Source organism: Pararge aegeria, chromosome 27 (genome assembly GCF_905163445.1).
Source record: "Pararge aegeria chromosome 27, ilParAegt1.1, whole genome shotgun sequence".
Taxonomy (NCBI): Eukaryota; Metazoa; Arthropoda; class Insecta; order Lepidoptera; family Nymphalidae; genus Pararge; species Pararge aegeria.
In genome coordinates, this window is record NC_053206.1 from 1,029,272 (window position 1) to 1,049,594 (window position 20,323).

General features: G+C 36.2%; 2 protein-coding genes across 2 annotated transcripts in view; both read right to left on the reverse strand.

Moving 5' to 3' along the window:
• LOC120635602 (lachesin-like) overlaps window positions 1-20,323 on the reverse strand; it is a 177,895-nt gene that overhangs the window by 75,341 nt on the left and 82,231 nt on the right. The window lies entirely within an intron of this gene.
• LOC120635522 (36.4 kDa proline-rich protein-like) lies at window positions 14,047-19,691 on the reverse strand. The gene is made up of 2 exons (XM_039906541.1): window positions 19,650-19,691; window positions 14,047-14,303 (listed from the first exon to the last, which is right to left on the reverse strand). The coding sequence occupies exons 1-2, from the start codon at window positions 19,675-19,677 to the stop codon at window positions 14,047-14,049; spliced, it is 285 nt and encodes a 94-aa protein (XP_039762475.1). The 5' UTR covers window positions 19,678-19,691.

Below are 20,323 nucleotides of genomic sequence, written 5' to 3' on the forward strand. Positions count from 1 at the left end.
CACAAGATAGAAAAATGAATGTTAAAATGTAAATTTTTGATGTTGGAAAAGAGCAACTGCTGAGTTTCTTGCCGGCTTCCTCTCGGCAGAATCTGCCTTCCGAACCGGTGGTAGAGTCACTACACACAGACAGACTTAACGTTTCAAAAGTGCTTATGTTAGGCCTACTTGAAATAAATGAATTTTGAATTTTTTTTTGAATTTCAAAATGAAAAATTATTAAGTCAACATCTTCATAACAATATCTCCTGAGGATGCTACGGTTTCGGAGCGACAGGTGCGTAGAGGGTACATTGCCGAAGATCTTTTTGGTGTGGAGTATAAGGATTGAAGAAATTAATTACTACACCATTCTCCTGCTTTACGCGGAGTATAGCAAATTAAGCTTAATTTTCATAATACAGTCCATTTTCATTTTAGTAGACAAACTTTTTTTGTTATGACGAATATTTTTGTCGTTTAATCTACTTCCTAGTATACTCCTTTCCATCTTTCTTTGGCAATGCTATTATAGCTTCATCATCCTTTCTGATTAACCAGGTTTGGCAGCCATACGTGAGTGATGGCATGATTATATTTTCATATACTTTTCTCTTTATGCTAATACTGATTTGTTTGCTACTCAATATTTCCTTTGGACTCCAGTATTTATTCTACCCGATTACAATCCTTCTTTGTATTTCCAGTCCTGATTGATTTTTAAATGATACTCACTTGGACTAAATAACCAGACACTAAAAAAGATAAACAACAAAAGAGACGGCGAACGTCTTGCGAAAAATCTAATTAACGTTCTTTATTTGCTTTCATTTTCTCTTTTTACATCTGAGCAATTCAAAGTAAAGTTTAAGGAAGTGATTTATTGTTTTATTTTTTGCGTGTGTTTTTATACAAGAGGTTTTCTTAATATATAATTTGACAGCCGGTTGGCGCAATTGGTTTCAATTCTGCTTCCGAGGGCGTGGGTTCGATTCCCACAACTGGGAAAATGTTTGTGTGATGAACCTTAATGTTTTTCATTGTCTGGGTGTTTATCTGTATAAGAATGTACTCATATGAATACATACTTATACAGATAAACTGTATAAGTATACAGTTATACTTATACAGATACACTGTATATGTATAACATCATTTGAGTTGTCTCTCAATAAGTTCAAAGTTTATATAAAACGTAAGCTTACAGAAAAATCCTATTATAACATTAAGGATTATTTAAACGATAAAAAAGCTTGGGTGTGAATTGCTCTAGCTTCATAGCTTAATTTAAATTAACTGGAAGATGGTGGTAACAAAAAAATAAATTTACCCGGCTAAGTTTGTTGTGGGCTCTTCTTAGACCAGGGCGCGTTTGGAACCCTCGTAGCTTTAGATTTAAGTTGGCGAACGAAGTTATCACCATCCCGTTACAATTATGTAAACAATTATGTATGAACGCTTCATAAGTGCCTGTGATAGGCCTACATGAATAAAGAAATTTTGAATTTAAATTTGAATTTATGTGTTTTTTATTCGCGAAAATATTTATCAGCTGTCTTAGTACCCATAACACACGCTACGCTTACTTTGGGGCTAGATGGCGATGTGTGTATTGTTGTAGTATATTTATTTATTTATTTATTTGTTAATATACAACTTTGAAACGCATCGGTGAGAGCTGTGAATATAAGTAGGAGGTCCCGGGTTAGATTCCCGTCAGAGACAATTTGGGAATTTATAATTTCTGTATATCTCTGGTCTGGTCTGGTGCGAGGCTTTGGCCATGGCTAGTTACTACCCTACCCACAAAGACATGCCGTTAAGCGATTTAGTGTTCCGTGCGTTCAAACCGATCAGGGGTATGACTACCATGCTCCCTAACATGTTAGCACGCTACCATCTTAGATTGCATCATCACCTACCACCAGGTGTGATTGCAGTCAAGGGTTCATTTTTATTGGAATAAAAAAATAACATTCTAATAAATAATGACGATTAAAAATTACAGTCATACAAATGTTTTGTGTCATACAAACTCTCAGTTCTAGTGTTAAGAGATGGTGAAGTTTAAAATCAGATATCACCTTTTGCTTCATACAAATTATCCGCCCGCTCTTGGCCTACCGCCGGTGGTTAATGATATCTCGAAAAAACAGGACAAGGTGCAAAGTGGGAGAAAATGGAGAAAAACGGCGAAATGGGGGAAAAAAAAGTGTTAAATTAAAAAAGCAATGGCCGTGCTTTAAAAGCGGGCATCATTCTTCCTTAGAAATGAACTATTATACGAGTCCTTAGTACGATTACACGTTAATGATTTTCGAGTATCAAAACATTAACGTCAGAGCAAAATAAACCTATTTCTGTTAGTTTTAAAACTGAAATTTGGAAAGTGACCTTAAATATAAATAAAAAAATATACTACGACAATACACAGATCGCCACCTAGCCCCAAAGTAAGCGTAGCTTGTGTTATGGGCACTGAAATGACTGACGAACAATTTTATGAGTAATTATTATATTCCAGCACATTAAGACCCCAACGTCCATCGGTTCTCCGAGCCATGTGCCCTGCCCATTGCCACTTCAGCTTAGCGATTCGCTGAGCTATGTCGGTAACTCTAGTCCTCCTACGGATCTCATTTCTGATTTGATCACTTAAAAATACCCCTAACATAGCTCTCTCCATCGCCCGCTGAGTGACTCTGAGCCTTCTTATGAGCCCCATAGTAATATACATAAACACTTATAATATACATATAACCAGCCAGACACTGAAAAACATTATTGTTCATCATAGAAACAGTTTCCGGTTGTGGGAATCGAACTCACGGCCTTGGTATCAGAAAGCCGGGTCGCTGCCCACTGCGTCAATTGGCCGTCCAACCAATTTGTATGTCCTTATTTTATGTCTAAATTAAGCAACCAATCTGCTTTATTAGAGCGTAAAATATACCTAGTTTTTTTAATAATCATCACCATGTTCACGGCAGGAAATAGGTTTTTTGTGGGGAGTTCCAAATACCACAGATAATCAAACAAAAGTAGTAAAAAAAAGTAGGGTTACTATATAAACACTTTTGAAACGTCAAGTATGTATGTTTGTAGTGACTCTACCACCGGTTCGGAAAGCAGATTCTACAGAGAGCCGGCAAGAAGCTCAGTAGTTGCTCTTTTCCAACATCAACATTTACAATCATTTTTCTATATTTTCTATCAATATACCTACTTGTTTATTTATTACTTTTTAATAAATAAATTATTAATAAATTTTCTGACTATTGCCACATTCCATAATATTCAATGACAAGGTAATATTGACATGTGCTGATCTAACCTTCAATTTTCTCTTCTCAATTATTCTATTTAACAAATGAAAATACATATTCATAAAATGTAAAAGTGATATTAATGAATTTAAAATAGAATATAAAATGAAATATTGAATATTTAATGGAATGGCGGAATCCCAGGAACATTTTAACATATGTATTTAACTTAATTGTATTACTGGTTGCACTATCCCGTTTTCCCTAACCTAATTCTCTACCATAAAGGGTTGTCTGGAGGAGTTCGCTTAAAGCGATAAGACCGCCTTTGCGCATCTTATATATATTTTTTTATTGTTTTGTTATTTCTTGTTTTTTCTTTTAATTTGTGCAATAAAGACTCTATCTATCTATCTATCTATCTATCTATCTATTTTACTTTTTCATCAAAAAATAATAATAAAAGTTTTACTTCAATCGCGCGTATAGGTTACACGCAGACACTATTCTTTTCCTATGCCTCATGTATACCATGTCAGGAGTAATATCCCGTAGAATATTCTACGAGGGCATGCAGCGTACGGAGCCTGGAGCCTCTCGTAAAGATTGTCGAAAGGGCATATAATTTTAATTTTAAAGTGAAGAACACAATGGATGGTGTTATATTCGACGACCTTGTTTGTTTCGGTGAACGGCGCAAGTTATAAACTTAAAACAGTTCAAAAACTTACACCAAAACACCACGGATTTAAGACAGTGCAATCTAAAACACGACCTAAAATGTTAAGGGGCGGCTTCGTGAACTTTCATTGCCACTTTTGCGTCGTAATTTTTAGTTGTGTGTGTTGAGTGCCTACCGTGGGTATGAGTCACCTATCCTTAGTTATGGTCTTATATTGTGGGGTAACTCACCAGATTTCGAGAGAGCATTCAGAGCTCAAAAAAAATGTGTCAGGGCAATAACTGGAGCGCATTTTTTGAATAGTGCAAAACCTATCTTCAAAAGACTCAATATTTTATTTTTACCCTGCATGTATATTAAGGAAATGTGCCTATTTGTAATAAAGTATGGACCTTATAACTAAAATAGTACAGCAGGCGAAGGATTTGAACGTTAGAAGCAAAAATAAACTTGCAGTGCAGTACACTAGACTACACAAAATAAGCAATTCATTTAAAGGAAATTGTATACAATTTTACAATAAATTACCGGTTGATATCTTGGGGATGTCACTAAAGAAGTTCAAAGTTTGTATTAAGCGAAAGCTTATAGAAAAGTCCTATTATAGTATAAAGGATCACGTAAACGATAAAAAAGCTTGGGTGTAAACAATTGCTCTAACCAGGTTGCTTCTTAAATATTTTCTAATGACAATGTGAGATGGTGATAACAAAAAGACCACCCGGCTAAGTTTGTTCTTCTTCTTAGACCAGGGCGCGATTGGAACCCTCGTAGCTTTAGTTTTAAGTTTACGATTGTAGTTATCGCCATCACTACTTTGTATATTATAACGCATCAAAAGTGCCATCTATGTGCCTATTTGAATAAAGAAATATATGACTTTGACTTTGATTGTAGGCGGGGTAATAAATTAGTATGGCCCAAAGTAAACCTCACTTTATATAAAAGAAATGTTTATTGTATGGCAATAACAATGTATAACAAATTACCCAACACTTTAATTGACATACCTCTGCCTAAATTTAAGATTAAATTAAATTAAAAATTAATTTAAGATTAAGATTATTGAATGGATCATGCTTCATCAATTTTATTCAGTAGACGAATATCTAAAATCAAAAGGAACCTAGAAATACAATCAATTATTGTATTTCTAGGTTCATATTTTGTTATATTATGTGCCCGCCATATTTCAACTCCATCTGAGTTTTAAAAATCCTATTATAATATTAAGTATTACATGTATGATAAAAAAGCTTGGGTGTGAATTGCTCTTACTTCATAGCTCAACATTAACTAGACTGTGAGATGGTTATAACAAAAAAAAAACCCTGGCTTAGTTTGTTGTAGGCTATTCTTAGACCGGGGCGCGTTTGGTACCCTCCTAGCTTTAGTTTTAAGTTAACGAGTGCAGTTATCACCATCACTAACTAAAATGTATTCATCATCAGTTCATGCCTTTTGTTAATTGCTTATTATTATTATTATTATTATTAAACTCTTTATTTGTATACCACAACATTTAAAATATAACAAAAACAGAAACAGCGAAAGAAGTAGTAATACAAAAGGCGGCCTTATCGCTTAATAGCGATCTCTGCCAGGCAACCTTAGAATTAGGAAAAAAAAGAAGAGGAGAATAGACTGCTGGTGGTACAAATATTAAAATACATACATGCAAATAACTACATGCTAATACATAAACTAGTGTGCACAAATAGATAAAAAGTAAATAATATAATAAATAAATGAATATAAAAATAAACTAATATATATAATAACAACACTTACATAATTAAATACTTTAACATACAATAAATGAGTAAGTATATACATACTATTAAAAGTCGTTAACAATATAATGAGCCTTAACTGCTCTTTTAAATATCGCCAGTGATTGCTTAATCATTATCATTGTCATTTCAATTTTATTGTGATCATTTGTTATCATTGCACCTCTCATCTCGCGGTCGGGAGCATGTTCGGGCCACTGCGTGTACCGAACACTGCACCGTCAGCAGTTTACGCAATCGTCGAGCCTCGTGGCCATAACTATGACAGTGCACTTCGGGCCGCCACTCGACGCGTACTCATTATCAATATCATTATATCATTTACATATCATTATCAATTATATCATTGGAAATACAGTCCACTTATCAGTCCACATATCTCTAGCAATCTCTATCATTTATCATCGCTCCACAAAGGACTACACCCCACAATTAGTGTAACATGTTAAATGAATGAACGCTTCATAAGTGCCTGTAACATGAATAAAACATTTTTTAATTTTGACTTTTTTTTAAATTTTAATATTGCCGCCCGCTATCGCTTAGAACTTGCGCGGTAATCCCCGTTCTGTCAAATAATTCTACAGAGGCGTTTATAAAAATCCATCCCCCCCGTATTCGACATAAAGACGTGGAATTTTCTAGGAATAGCTCGTTATTCTTGGGAGTATAAAAGCTTATTAAATTTTCGACTCGATCGTTTTCTGCTCAAATATCGATTCATAAATTAGGCAGCTTTTTGACCCGACTACCGTATGACCAGGGAATGTAAATTTGTTTTTGTTGTTTTTTGTTTTTTTTGTAACTCACTTTATCCACTCTTTTATCGGCTTCGTACGCTCAGGTTGCCTTTAAAAGAGATCACTTTTAGTGATAAGGCCGCCTTTGCACCCTAGCACTAAGTACTATTACTGTTTTCCTTGTATTTTCCTTTTTTTGTTGTGTTGCAATAAAGTTTATCTATTCTATTCTATTTGTTCATTTATATCTTTACTTAAAAGTGTCGGTTAGTTGATATATTGGAACATTCTTATCTCACGAACACAGGACACGTTATTGGCTTAATACAGAGCAAATGCCTCCTTTCGGAATGGCGAAATGTCTAAGCTGTAGCCCACTACGCTGGCAAAGAGCGGGTCGGTGGACTGCAAACGCCTTCGAAATAATGCCCTGGTGTAAGAAGAAGCCCACAAAAAACTCACATTATCATTAGAAAATATTTAAAAAAGCAAACTGGCTACCAAGCAATTTTAAATAAAAAAAAATTTGGCGGCTGATTGGCGCAGTGGGCAGCGACCCTGCTTTCTAGATCCAGGGCTTTGGGACAGCCGGAAAATGATTGTGTAATGAAAATGTATATTATTCATTAAATATTCATCAGTCCTCTTAGTCAAATCAAATATTTCTTTATTCAAATAGGCACATAGATGGCACTTCTGATGCGTTGATTATATACAAAATGTGTACATAGCAGTGAGTAGTGATGGCGATAACTACATTCGTAAACTCAAAACTAAAGCTACGAGGGTTCCAAACGCGCCCTGGTCTAAGAAGAAGCCCACAACAAATTTATTTCACATTGTCATTAGAAAATATTTAAGAAGCAGTTTAGACAATAGTTCATACGCAAGCTTTTTTTATCATTACGTAATCCTTTATAATATAATAGGAATTTTCTATAAGCTTTCACTTAATTTAGCGGTGAAGGAAAACATCGGCGATGAACCTGCAAGCCTGAGAGTTCTCCATAATATTCTCAACAGCGTGTGAAGTCTACCAATCCACACTTGGCCAGCGTGGTGGGCTTCTCATTCTAAGAGATACCCGTGTTCTGTAGTGGGCGTAATGATGATAGAAGCATGAACATGTAAACTTGAAATGTAGGCCCACTGGGCATACATCACCCGTTCTCTCTATTATCCGTTACTCTGAGAGTGATTGGCATAGTTTCAATCTAAAAGTTTTGTCGGCCTCCATCACAAACAATACAACTTCTGGTATTGAATCTGATCGCTCGACCTGTCAGCGAATAGACGGACAATTTTAATTATCCGATGCATAACGGTATTCTGCAACTTTGCTGGCAGTTGCGAACTGGTAGCTGGTAGGTAACCTACCTATACATATATATTTGGATATTGAATTTATTGGTAACAAGCTGACGCCCTCGCTTATTGCGGTTTTTTACAAATCCCGTGGGAACCGGTTTGTTATTGGCAAAATAAATCGCCTTCACGAGTATCACTCTATGAAGCGGTGATTGCATGTTTTTTTTTCTATAGACATCGCTTAATTCATTAGGCATTCCGTTCGGTGATAAAAAGAGGGCACGCACCTGACTGAGATCACTCAGGTATGCACGTTTCCTCACGATGTTTTCCGTCACCGTTAAAAAATACACATAATAAAAAAAAAAAAATAGTAATGACCCTAAATCTAGGTCAAAAATTGGGTCAATCGAGTCTTCTGCTTTGTAAAACATAATCTAGCTCATTATCGCATTTATAACTGCGTTTTTAAGAACTTACAATGTAAGCCCTGGGCATACATCACCTGTAGTCTCTCTAGTACTCGTTACTCTGAGGGTAATAGCTATAGTTTTAATCTCGAAAGTTTCGTCAGCTTCCATCACAAACAATATAATACTGTGACATTGTTTCGTACAACTTTTGCTATTGAATCTGAACGCTCGACCTGAGAGTGAACGGACGGACAACTTAGGTAATTCGATGTATTAATAGCACTTATTTATAACCAAGTTGTTATAAATCTAATTTGAAAACCAATGGAGGAAGTCCTCGTAAAAACAAATGCAGACGCATTTGTTTTTTGGAATAAAAGGATCCTACATTACTTCTAATATTTCCAAAAATGTGTGTACAAAGTTTCATGAGGATCGGTTTAGTAGTTTTTGCGTGAAAGCGTAACAAACAAACTTACATTGACATTTATAATATTAAAGTAGAGGTACATAGGAGGATATTCATAAACACTTTTAAAGTACAGATAAACACACAGTGAAACCATTCATGTTCATCACAGAAACATTTTCCAGGTGTGGGAATCGAACCCACCGCCTTAGACTGAGAAAGCAGGGTCGCTGTCCACTGCGCCAATAATAATAATAATAATAACGACGACGACGACGACGACGATGACTCATGTTTGGATCTCGGTTGTGCGCATCTCGTTCTGCCACCACCGCGTCTCATTTTTTTCAATCTTGTACATTATTAATTATTTTTTCTATTGTTTACTATTTGATTTCTTGTATTAAAATTGTGAGAATATTATAATTTTGTTGTAATAAATAACTGAGAAGAAATTTGACATATTCGACGGGTGGCAGGTGACATTTTTATAATAATAAACTTCCACACATAAGTAAACTAATGAAACCTAATTAGTAATTACATTAAAAGTAATTATACACTACTAGCTGTTGCCCGCGACTTCGTCTGCGTTTGATTTTGTTTTTAAAGTATTCAGTATCGCTAAGCTTTAAATGAGTATAGTAGTATATATATATATAACATGTGACTGCCAATTAATTATAGACAAATAATTTGAAATAAAATAAAATTGCGACTATAATTAAAGATCTAAGCTATCCTATCTCTTAAGTTGGACCAGACTGCTCACGGTGTACCAATTTAATTTTAAATCGGTTAAGTAGTTTAGGAGTCCATCGCGGACAAACATCGTGACAGGAGATTTATATATATTAAGATTTTACAAACTAAATAGTAATGACCCTAAATCTAGGTTAAAAATTGTTTAAATCCAATCGTCATTGCATTGTTCGGTCTGAAAACGGGCATTAGTTTCAAAAGAAATCCGAAATTCTATAGACGTATTTGCGGGTCGGATAACAAATAAAGATTTCAAATTCGGATTTGCATTTTAAATTCACGTCAAGAACCGACGAACTTCGCAACTGTAAGTCTAGATTTCCCTACTCCTAAGACAAATGGAGTCGTGTCTGCAATCCTAGCCCGAAGTTCGATCGGTTTAGACGCGGGCCCCGGACCTGTAACCTTAGTACAAAATCTGTTCGATCTTAACTTAACTTGTGTACTAGAATCATGATATATTATACTAATACAGACAGGGTGTAAATTAAAACCGAAATAATACTTCTGAGGCTTTAGAGGTACATTATTGACTGTCTCTGAGACTTGTCTGTGAAACCGAAACTCTAATAGTTTCTGAGTAAACCGTATCCATAGTTTTTACTGACAGAAATCAGATACAGCCCTAACATCACATGGAAAAGTACTTTGTTAGGTACGTGTCGCGTAGCGTAGGTACTATGCGCGTGTCGGTCTTTATCTTCAATAGGGTTGTCAACAATTCGAATGTCTTGAATTAGTTTATATGATAAATTAAACAAGCTTCTTCTGATTGAATATTTTTACATGGTGATTCCTAATGAAATATATTTATGCACGTTTCAACAGTATTACGTAATTCCGTTACACGTTGTATAAAGCTAAAAAATTTGTTTGTTTTCTTGAACGCGACGATATCAGGAACTACTGGTCCGATTTCAAAATTATTTCAGTGTTGGATAGCCCATTTATCGAGGAAGTCTATAGACTATATAACATCACGCTAAGACCAATTCTATCCGATGATTTGCCGCAAAAGCAAATTATCCCTCCGTCACAAGGTAACCTTGTATAAAACGTGCATACGTCCCATTATCACATACGCCAGCGTCGTATTCGCCCATTGCCCTCACAGCTCCTACAGGAGCTTTCAAGTTCTGCAGAAAAAGTTTATGCGTATGACCACGGACAGTCCGTGGTTCATGCGCAACGTAGATCTCCACCGAGACCTCGATCTTCCCACCATAGCCCTGTACATGAAATCATTATCAAAGACCTACTTTGAAAATGCAGTCCGACACCCCAACCCCCTAGTGGTCGAGGCGTCCACTTATACCCCCGTCCCCGACGTCGAGCAAAAGCGGCGACGTCCAAAGCATGTCCTTGACGACCCTGACGATAAAATAACTACCGACAACGTGTCCCAACAACACACACACACGGAACAAACACAGCGTCTTCGCCGGCGAAGACGAGGGCCCCGATTTCTGACGTCATCCGGACGTGGATCCTTACCACGGTCACGGGGGCGTTCGGACTAAACAATGTCCAAAAGTCCACCAACAGTCAGATTAACGTCGAACCGAGCCGAGGTCCGAGTCCTCGCAGGAGGCACCCTCGAGTCGACGTCTCCCACTCTCCCCCCGATGTCGTCGAGCCCTGGGGCTCTTCTCATGGCGAGCTCTCGCGCTCGCCCCACTCCCCCGGTGACGCCGTAGCAACCCCTCAGGTGGTTCGGCAAATGTCCTTCCGAAAAAGCAAAAAAGCTAAGAACAATAGGAAGCACCAATGAAACTGAAAATGAAATGCTCTACGCTTAAAGTTTCGATAAAACAAACTTCCCCTTAAAAGTTCTTCAAAAAATAGGTTGACTCAAACGCGGACGAAGTTGCGAGGGATAGCTAGTAATATATATAACCACCTTTCCCCGTATAACAATTAGGGCTTGGAAACCGGAAAGATTTTCAAACACTGGTATCGGAATCATTTCGGTTAAGGTTTCGGTTTCGTTTTCTAACCGGTTAAAAATAGAAACCGGTTACTATTTTGTTTTTGTGAGTCGCTGCGAGCGCTGCTATGAGTATAGTAATCTAAAGCGACAGCGTGACGTTTAAAATTTGCCAAAAGTGTCATTATTGTATATTAGTGTCATATGACGGCCGATTGGCGCAGTTTGCAGCGACCCTGCTTTCTGAATCCTAGGCCGTGGGTTCGAATCCCACAACTGGAAAATGTTTGTGTGATGAGCGTGAATATTTTTCAGTGTCTGGGTGTTTATATGTATATTCTAAGTATTTATGTATATTATTCATAAGAATATTCATCAGTCGTCTTAGTACCCATAACACAAGCTAAGCTTACTTTGGGGCTAGATGACGATGTTTGTATTGTCATAGTATATTTATTTATTTATTTATTATACCTAAGTCGTGGGACCTGTTTTTTTTTTTGGTGTTGGAAAAGCTTTATTGCTACCGACCCTTGGGCAGAACGGACGCAAGTAGTAGGGACTAAGTCATTATGCTTTTTTTAAAAAAAAAAAGTTATTTATAAGAATCGATGGTTGAAATACCATCAACAAGTGCGAAGCGTTTTGCTTCTTCCTTTCTGATCCGCACCGCAAAGGCCTGGAATGCCCTCCCATATTCCGTCTTCCCTGATACCTATAATCTGGGTACCTTCAAATCAAGAGTGAATAGGTATCTTCTAGGCAAGCGCGCTTCATCTTAGGCTACATCATCATTTACCATCAGGTGTGATTGCAGTAAAGCACTTGTCTATATACTTAAAAAAAAAAAAAAAAAAATCGATATACATATATCTAATACGGTCGCACGCGCCTCGAACTAGGCTCTGTCAAAAGGACTAGCGCGTCTGCCGTATACCGGGTAATTTAGCTTTATTGAACGTTATGAAATCATTCGCTTCATTATAACGGTAACCTTTAGCATTTCGGTTCGTTCATCGTATAACCGGTAAATCGCAGAACATTAAAATACACTTTAATTTTATCTTTACTTTTTTGTTGAATTTAATTCCAAGTTGTGTACACGCTAACAAAACTTGTTATTACTTATATTTAGATCTACTTTTAGTTATTATATGTTTTGTGTACCTAATAACAATAAACAAATAAACAAAAAACAACGGTTATTAATCAAAATTCTCCGGTAAATTGAAACCGGTTCTGAGCCCGGTCTCAATTTACCGGAGTATTCAAATATCGAGACGACTAAAGATCACTGTAAAATAAAATCTATTTCCATTGAATAAAAACTCAAATTTGTCTACAACTCTACAGCTACTGCTTTTGGCAGAACATTTATAAAATAAAAATCTCTCGTGCAGAATTTGCGACATTAAAGCGAGAGGCGTTAGGTCGATATTACTGTGACGGTTCGGACGGATTTGATACACGAAAGCGATTCCGCGTTTGTGAGAGTACTTACTTAAGCCTTAGTAGAAAATTTGTCCGTTGCAATCGAGGAGTCTTTTTCGAGTATAAAACTCCGTATCGTCATAGTAAAATGGACGTAATGTCAATCGATTTAGAGTCACAAATCATGTACTACAAATTTCAATTTACGAACGGTCAAAAGCCGAGCAAAAAAAAAATTGTAGGCAAATTTGAGCTTTAAGCCAATGAGAATAAGATTTATTTCACTCCGATGTTAAAGTATTGCATACTCGAAAACGACTCCTCAGTTGCGAGCGAGAAAATCTTGCCCTAAGGCTACTGAGTCTGAATCTTAGTTATACTTCGTGCTCGTGCAAGGAGTTTCTAGTTTTACAACTTTCCAAAAAGTTTGCTACGTGTCTATACTTCGTATGTCAAAAACTTTTTGATTTTCGTGCAAATATATTTTATACACGGACAAACACGGTAACTTTTATCGTAATAGCTGTTGCCCGCGTTTATTACGGCTCTTTTTAGCTTTGATGAAAAGTGATCGATGAATGAATGTATGAATGAATATACTTTTATTGCACACCACAAAAAGAACATAAAAAGAAAAGTAAAACAAAACAACGTAAACATTTGGCGGCCTTATCGCTTCATAGCGATTTCTTCCAGGCAACCAATGGCGAAGAAAACAAAAACAGAAAATAGTTTGGTGGTGCACATATTCATATACCCATAAAATAAATAAATCAATACATAAATAAATATATATAATATATATAAAACAATATTTTTAACTAAAGACAACTAAATAAATAATCGGTGGATAACGGTGGATCGATGTGTGTATGTCTCCTCTTTGTCCGTTATACTAACTCTATGCTATGTTTATTGATTGCTTAATTAAGGGGTGAAGGACAAACTATTAAACACACTTTCGAATTAAAAAGTAAAAGAAAAATGTGTTAATGTAACTCCATTATTCATGCACAAAACGACGGAGAAATTGGTTACAAACATAAAAAAAAAACAGATTTATAACTCTGTCCTTTAGGAAGCCGTTTAAAAATAAAACAAAAAAAATAGCCAATGAAATATATTCCAAATAAAAGGCTGTAAAATGATTCCAAATAAACATGATTCACTAAGTTAATGCGACTTTTAATTGCCAAAAGGTTTTATTTATTTTACCACCAAACAAATTTCTAAACACAAAAAAATACCATTTTAAAAACTAATTTTACTCAGAATAATTTCTTTATTACCAAAAATGCCTTTCTCTGAACAATGTCTTGCCGATATAATAATCGCATTAGACATAGCACGGTTGTCCGCACGGCGACATTAACAGGGACGGCGATGGTGGCGTCGGACCGCTAGGTGTTGGTGATGGTGGACAAACGGGTGGTGTGTATATGGTGGCGGAGCATGCACACGGTGGTATCTGTCGCCCTATACAGATGGATGGCGGGCTGATGGTGGGCTGACCACATTCGCCGAAGCATATCGTGCTACCGTCTTGGGTTTTGACGCAACGCCATGGCGCCGCGTAGACTGTGCTGAAGATAGCTGAATGAAAACAAACAGAGTTTCATATAAATTAAAAATAATCTGTGATAGCCCTTTGGTTATGACTGCCAGCTCTAAATTACGAGGGGGGAGTGTATATTATTCGGGTGCGTTGTAAACAATGAATATTGTGACGGCAGTTAGTGGGCAGCGTCCCTTTTTGAAGTTATACTTCTTTTGGCGCATTAGGAAAAAATTATGAGAGTAAGTTTACGATCCCCGTGCACCGTCACAAAAAAACGACACCCTGAAGTTGGCTCAATTCAATTCAATTATTGTTTATGGCTATAGTTAGCTATACTCAACATTTTAGTTTGACTTAAAAAGGTTTGACAGTGTACACTTTCAATTGTCAAAGTCTGCGGGCTCATTCCGGTGATTTAATTGATACAATTGTACAAAAATCTCGAATTTAAATGTTCAGTGAAACTTGGTTGTCCGATGATGAGATAACTAGAGTTAGAGCATGCGTTATAATAAAACTTTTAATGAATTAATCTTTTTTGTATTGTTAGTGTAGTTTTTTCTACAAACGCAGAATAAGGCGAACGATAAAATTTTTGTAAAGATTTTTATCTTTCTACGCCAAAGAAGTATAACTTCTAACGCGTGTACATAAGTACTCACTCTTTTTTTTTCTTTTTTTTGGTTGGAAAAGCTTTATTGCTACCTGCGACCCTTGGGCAGAACGGAGGTTATGTGGGACTCCCTCCTCTGAAGGGGTATACCCAAACTAAAAACCACCACGTGGCCCTCTTTTTTGGAACATGCCGTACCAACCACCCCAACCGATTGTTGGGCCTCCCGCTCTAACGAGGAGGGGATCAGGACAACTTGAACCCCCCCCTCAGAGCACAGAGAGGCATGTGTAGTGACGGGTAGCTAGAGTGGGCAGCGACCCTACTTTCTGAGTCCAAGGCCGTGGGTTCGATTCCCACAACTGGAAAATATTTATGTGATAAACATGTTTTTCAGTGTCTGGGTGTTTATCTGTATATTATAAGTATTTATGTATATTATTCATAGAATTATTCATCAGTTATTTTAGTACCCATAACACAAGCAACGCTTAATTTGGGGCTACATGGCGATATGTGTATTGTCGTAGTATATTTATTTATTTATTATTTATTTAACATGTCAACACGAATAACAGTGGTGATAACTGCATTCGTTAAATTAAAACAAAAGCTATGAGGGTTCCAAACGCGCCCTGGTCTAAGAGCCCACAACAAACTTAGCCAGGTTTTTTCTGTTATCACCATCTCACAGTCGAGTTTACATTCGGTTAAGTCTAACTTAACCAAATTTATAAATATTGTATTTAATCGACTTAAGAAACGGCACATAACCGTAAATAAAGGAAAAGCGTAACACTGGAAAATATATACACAATGGGTTTATTATACGAGATTTTAAACCCACTTTACATGGTTCCAGTAGCATGACAGTCACGAGATCTAATGCAGTGTTATTTCGCTGCCATTGATGTCAAGTCTATATACTACGACAATACACACATCGCTATCTAGCCCCGAAGCTACGCTTAGCTTGAGTTATGAGTACTGATGAATATTTTTATGAATAATATACATAAATACTTATAATATACATATAAACACACAAACACTGAAAAACATTAATGTTTCACATATCACACAAACATTTTCTAGTCGTGGGAATCGAACTCACGGACTTGAACTCAGATAGCAGGGTCGCTGCCCCCTCTGGCTACTCGTCACTACACAAGCCTTTCGACGGTCTGAGGGGGGGTTTCAAGCTGTCCTGATCCCCTCCTCGTTAGCGTGGGCGCCCCAACAATCGGTTGGGGTGGTTGGTAGATGTCCGAGGTACACAACGGGTTCCCCGTCTAACAAAGCCAACAAGAGGGAAATGCCATGGTGGTTTTTAGTTTATGTATACGCCTTTAGAAGAGGGAGTCCCACATAACCTCCGTCCTGCCACCACATTTTACCAGTTATTGGAATCTAACCCACGTCCTTGGATGCAAAAAGCAGGGTCGCTGCCCACTGCGCCAACCGGCTGTCAAGCTGTCTGTCTGTTGTTTTTGTTATTGTGGTTTGATTTTTTTTATAATTAATATTAAATAGTCTATGCAGATAGCTCACCTGACGGTAAGTGGAATGAAAACCATCGCCTATAAACTAAAAAAATCGTAGGGCGTGTAAGAAACGCATCCTGCAAAGTGTTGCGATGTGTCCATCAACCTAAAGCGTAGATGTAAAGCTAATTTGCCTGTAATTACGCGTAACCACGCCATTTAGACCGAAACACGGCATTACGACAGTGCTGATTAGCGACAAATATAAGCATTGTGCTTGTACTGCCCTAGGCGAGCTCTTACACAAAAGGGGCGGATAAACAAATTCCTTAAAAGCCGGAAACGCATCGGTGGCTCCTCTGGTGCAGATGTTTATGGGCGGCGGTGATTACTTATCATCAGGTGACTCACTTGCTCGTTTGCCCGTTATTAATAAAATAAAAAAAAAACTTAATTACTAATTCAATTTTGATTGGCGATTTCACCGTGGAGTATGCAACAAGAAACTTACCAGTTTGCTTTACAAATATGTACAGTTTGCTATTTTAAAATAAAGTTCACCTTCACGTATTAACGATGATAATTATTATTGAAAATAATAATTATTATTAATTTTAATTAAATACCTAAAAACTAAAGCAGGGATTTAGAATCGGGGCTTTTCTTTTATGTCTAAGAGTATATTTTATTTTATTTTATAACAAATTACCAAATGAAATCTTTGAGCTGTCTCTCAATAAGTTCAAAGTTTATATAAAACGTAAGCTTTCAGAAAAATCCTATTATAATATTAAGTATTACTTAAACGATAAAAAAGCTTGGGTGTGAATTGCTCTAGCTTCATAGCTGAATTTACTGTGAGATGGTGATAACAAAAAAAAATACCCGGCTAAGTTTGTTGTGGGCTCTTCTTAGACCAGGCTACGTTTGGAACCCTCGTAGCTTAAGGTTTAAGTTGGCGAACGAAGTTATCACCATTCCCTTACAATTATGTAAACATTTATGTATGAACGCTTCATAAGTGCCTGTGATAGGCCTACATGAATAAAGAAATTTTGAATTTGAATTTGAGTGCGATAACCTTACTTAATCCAGTGACTGGAACGATGTGAATAGGCCTTAACAGTAGAAAATATATACATAATGGTGGTATTATGCGAGATTTTATACCGTTTACGGCGTCCATTTATCAGAGAAGCTACTGTCAGTATATTTCACGTTATGACTATGTATTCCGAGCCATTACGTCAAACGCTCATGTGTTAAAATTCTTCTCCGTGCTGCTCTCCTGGTATTTAATTTTAGGTCCGCTTAAAAACTCTAATCGCAAAAGGATCTTATTGCATCGTTTCTAGGCTCATAATCCAGCATATTAAGCACGTGTGTTTTTTTATTACTTTGATCTAGCAATCCTACTAATATCCTACTATCCTACTAATATTATAAATCTGAAACTGTGGATGTTTGTTACTCAACCACGCAAAAACGGCTGAACGGATTTGGATGAAATTTGGCATGCATGTAGCCTTTGACATGGAAAAGAACAAAGGCTACCTTTTATCCCGATTTCTTAAGTAGTTCCCGAGGGAAAATTTAAAATTGTTTACGGGCTAGGCCGCGGGCAGACAGCTTTGAAATTTTGTATGCCATGTAGCTCCAAAGTAAGCGTAGCTTGTGTTATGGGTACTAAGATGACTGATAATAAGCTGGCTTACTAATAATACGTACCTTTTATTTAGTTTTAAGTTTACTCATCAGGTACTTTGATATTTAGTTTAGGTTATTAATAACTATGAATTTTATAAACATATAAATATATTACGACAAAACCTTGTGAAGTAGCAAAGCCTATATTTGATTCCAGTCTGAAACAATGAATATTATAAACAAAGCGATGAGAAAAAACGTTCGTGATTTTTTGTATCCATGTGTGCTGTCTGAATGGGCAGTCAAAAATATATGCGGAGTTCTACCAAAATGTTCGTTTATATTTTTGTTTAAAACCACCTGAGAAAGGGATAAATGCAGACTAAACTGTTTGAGATACATTTGACACTCTAATCGCTTGGCGATCAGATCAGAGTAAATTCGGAAATTATAAAATCCCAAATAGTTTCCTCCAGAGACCTCTACTTATACTCGTAAAAGCACAATACTTAAAACTGCGCCAAGGAGGTAAAAAATTACCCGCCTTGTGAAAGTTTGTTTAAAAGCACACCCCACATTCATACAGTTTCCGTTATATATTAACTAAACTAAATGCGGTTAAAGTTACCGGGGTTTAGTTTATAGATTAACTTAAGCTAGTCCGAAGGATATCCTTTGTAATACAGGATCCCGCCCGAAGCACTAATTAACTGAAATTTGTTTCTCCGCGAACATTTAACTAATCTTTGGTCTTACCAGCTTAGTGTAAACAATTAAAAGAAAGATATAAAATGCACAAAGTAGTCTATTTAAAAATACTATCAGTAAACTTATATCAATTATTATGCACTAGAAAAAAAATGTTACAGATTTAGTGTAGAAATAGAGGTACAATCTTAACTTAATCGGAATATCATAAAACACTAGTGAGGTAATGTAATGTCAAAAACTGGGATTAAAAGACTGAAAGCGATGTAACAAGATATACTTTACGAGCAAGTGTGATGGAAAGATAGAAATGTAGTGCGATAGAAAATTTTACAGAAACAGTATTTGTCGTTAGTTTATCTATCTATTCAATTGTGGAGAGAAAACGTCTCAAACGTAATGTTGCGCGAAGAAAAATGAGATTTTGCATAGTTAACAAAAGGTGATATTTAATAAATGGTCTCAGTTAGAATTTCGACTACTTTAATATAGGAAGTGTTTTTTGCACGAGTGATGAAATTATCAAAAAAAAATAATGGATGAGTTATTTCATTACCCTTGTTACGTTATTGCTAGAATTCCATTATAATAAGAGAATAGTTACATTGAAGATGGAACATTTGTTTAATTTGCTATAATTCGCGTAAACCAGGCAAATTAGCACGGTGCGATTTGTAAGTTCTGCAATTTTGAATTTTTTCAAAATGCACTGTCTATACCGAGCATCCTTTGGATACGTTGACTTTATAATGCAAAATTGCTAGCACTAAAAATTTACTGTGTTATGTGGTACAAAGTTTGAAGAAATTATAAATTGCACCGTGCACATTTTTGTCATTGTTTTTTACAGACTTTAGCAAATTAAGCTTAATTTTCATTGTAGATAGTTTTTATTTCGTAGTAATTTAAAATTAAGAACGGTGACTTACCCAAAAAGAACCAAGCGTAAATCCCCATTGCGGTAAAATGTCTCATTCACCAAAAATTCTACTACTTTTATACATTTTTTTTCTTTAAATTATATGACAATCGATAATGAATGCTTATACCAAGAGCTAAAGTTTATTTTTGAATAAAACTTTAGCGCAATAAACTATGGAGTTTTTATAAGCTTGATTGAAAATTTTAGCGCATGATCTAGAATAATTATGATAATAATGAATCTTTTCTATAGTTTATGTGCCCCTGGTACTGTTGGCTGACCTTAAATCAATTTTAAGATAAATAACTATTGCATTTTTAAAGACCCACTTTTGGGCACGGGCTTCTCTCTCGGGAGAGAGGGATATAGAGCGTATGCCCACCACGCTGCAACGATTCCAATCGGCTGGGTAAAGTAACGTACTTATTGCATATTTTAACTATCGCTTTGTATCGTACGATAGTGTTACCTACTTATGCACACTCTATTAAAGCATGAGAGATATAGCTTTCACCCACCACTCTACTCTTATCCAAGTAAGCTACCATATAAAAACTATTAACTTATGATACCTATCATCGTAAAGAGGAAACAGTGACAGTGGTAATTTTTTTTACTTTATTGTTCACCTAGGCAAAAGGCAAAGGTATATCACCGTACAGCCTGACAGTGATAAATAAT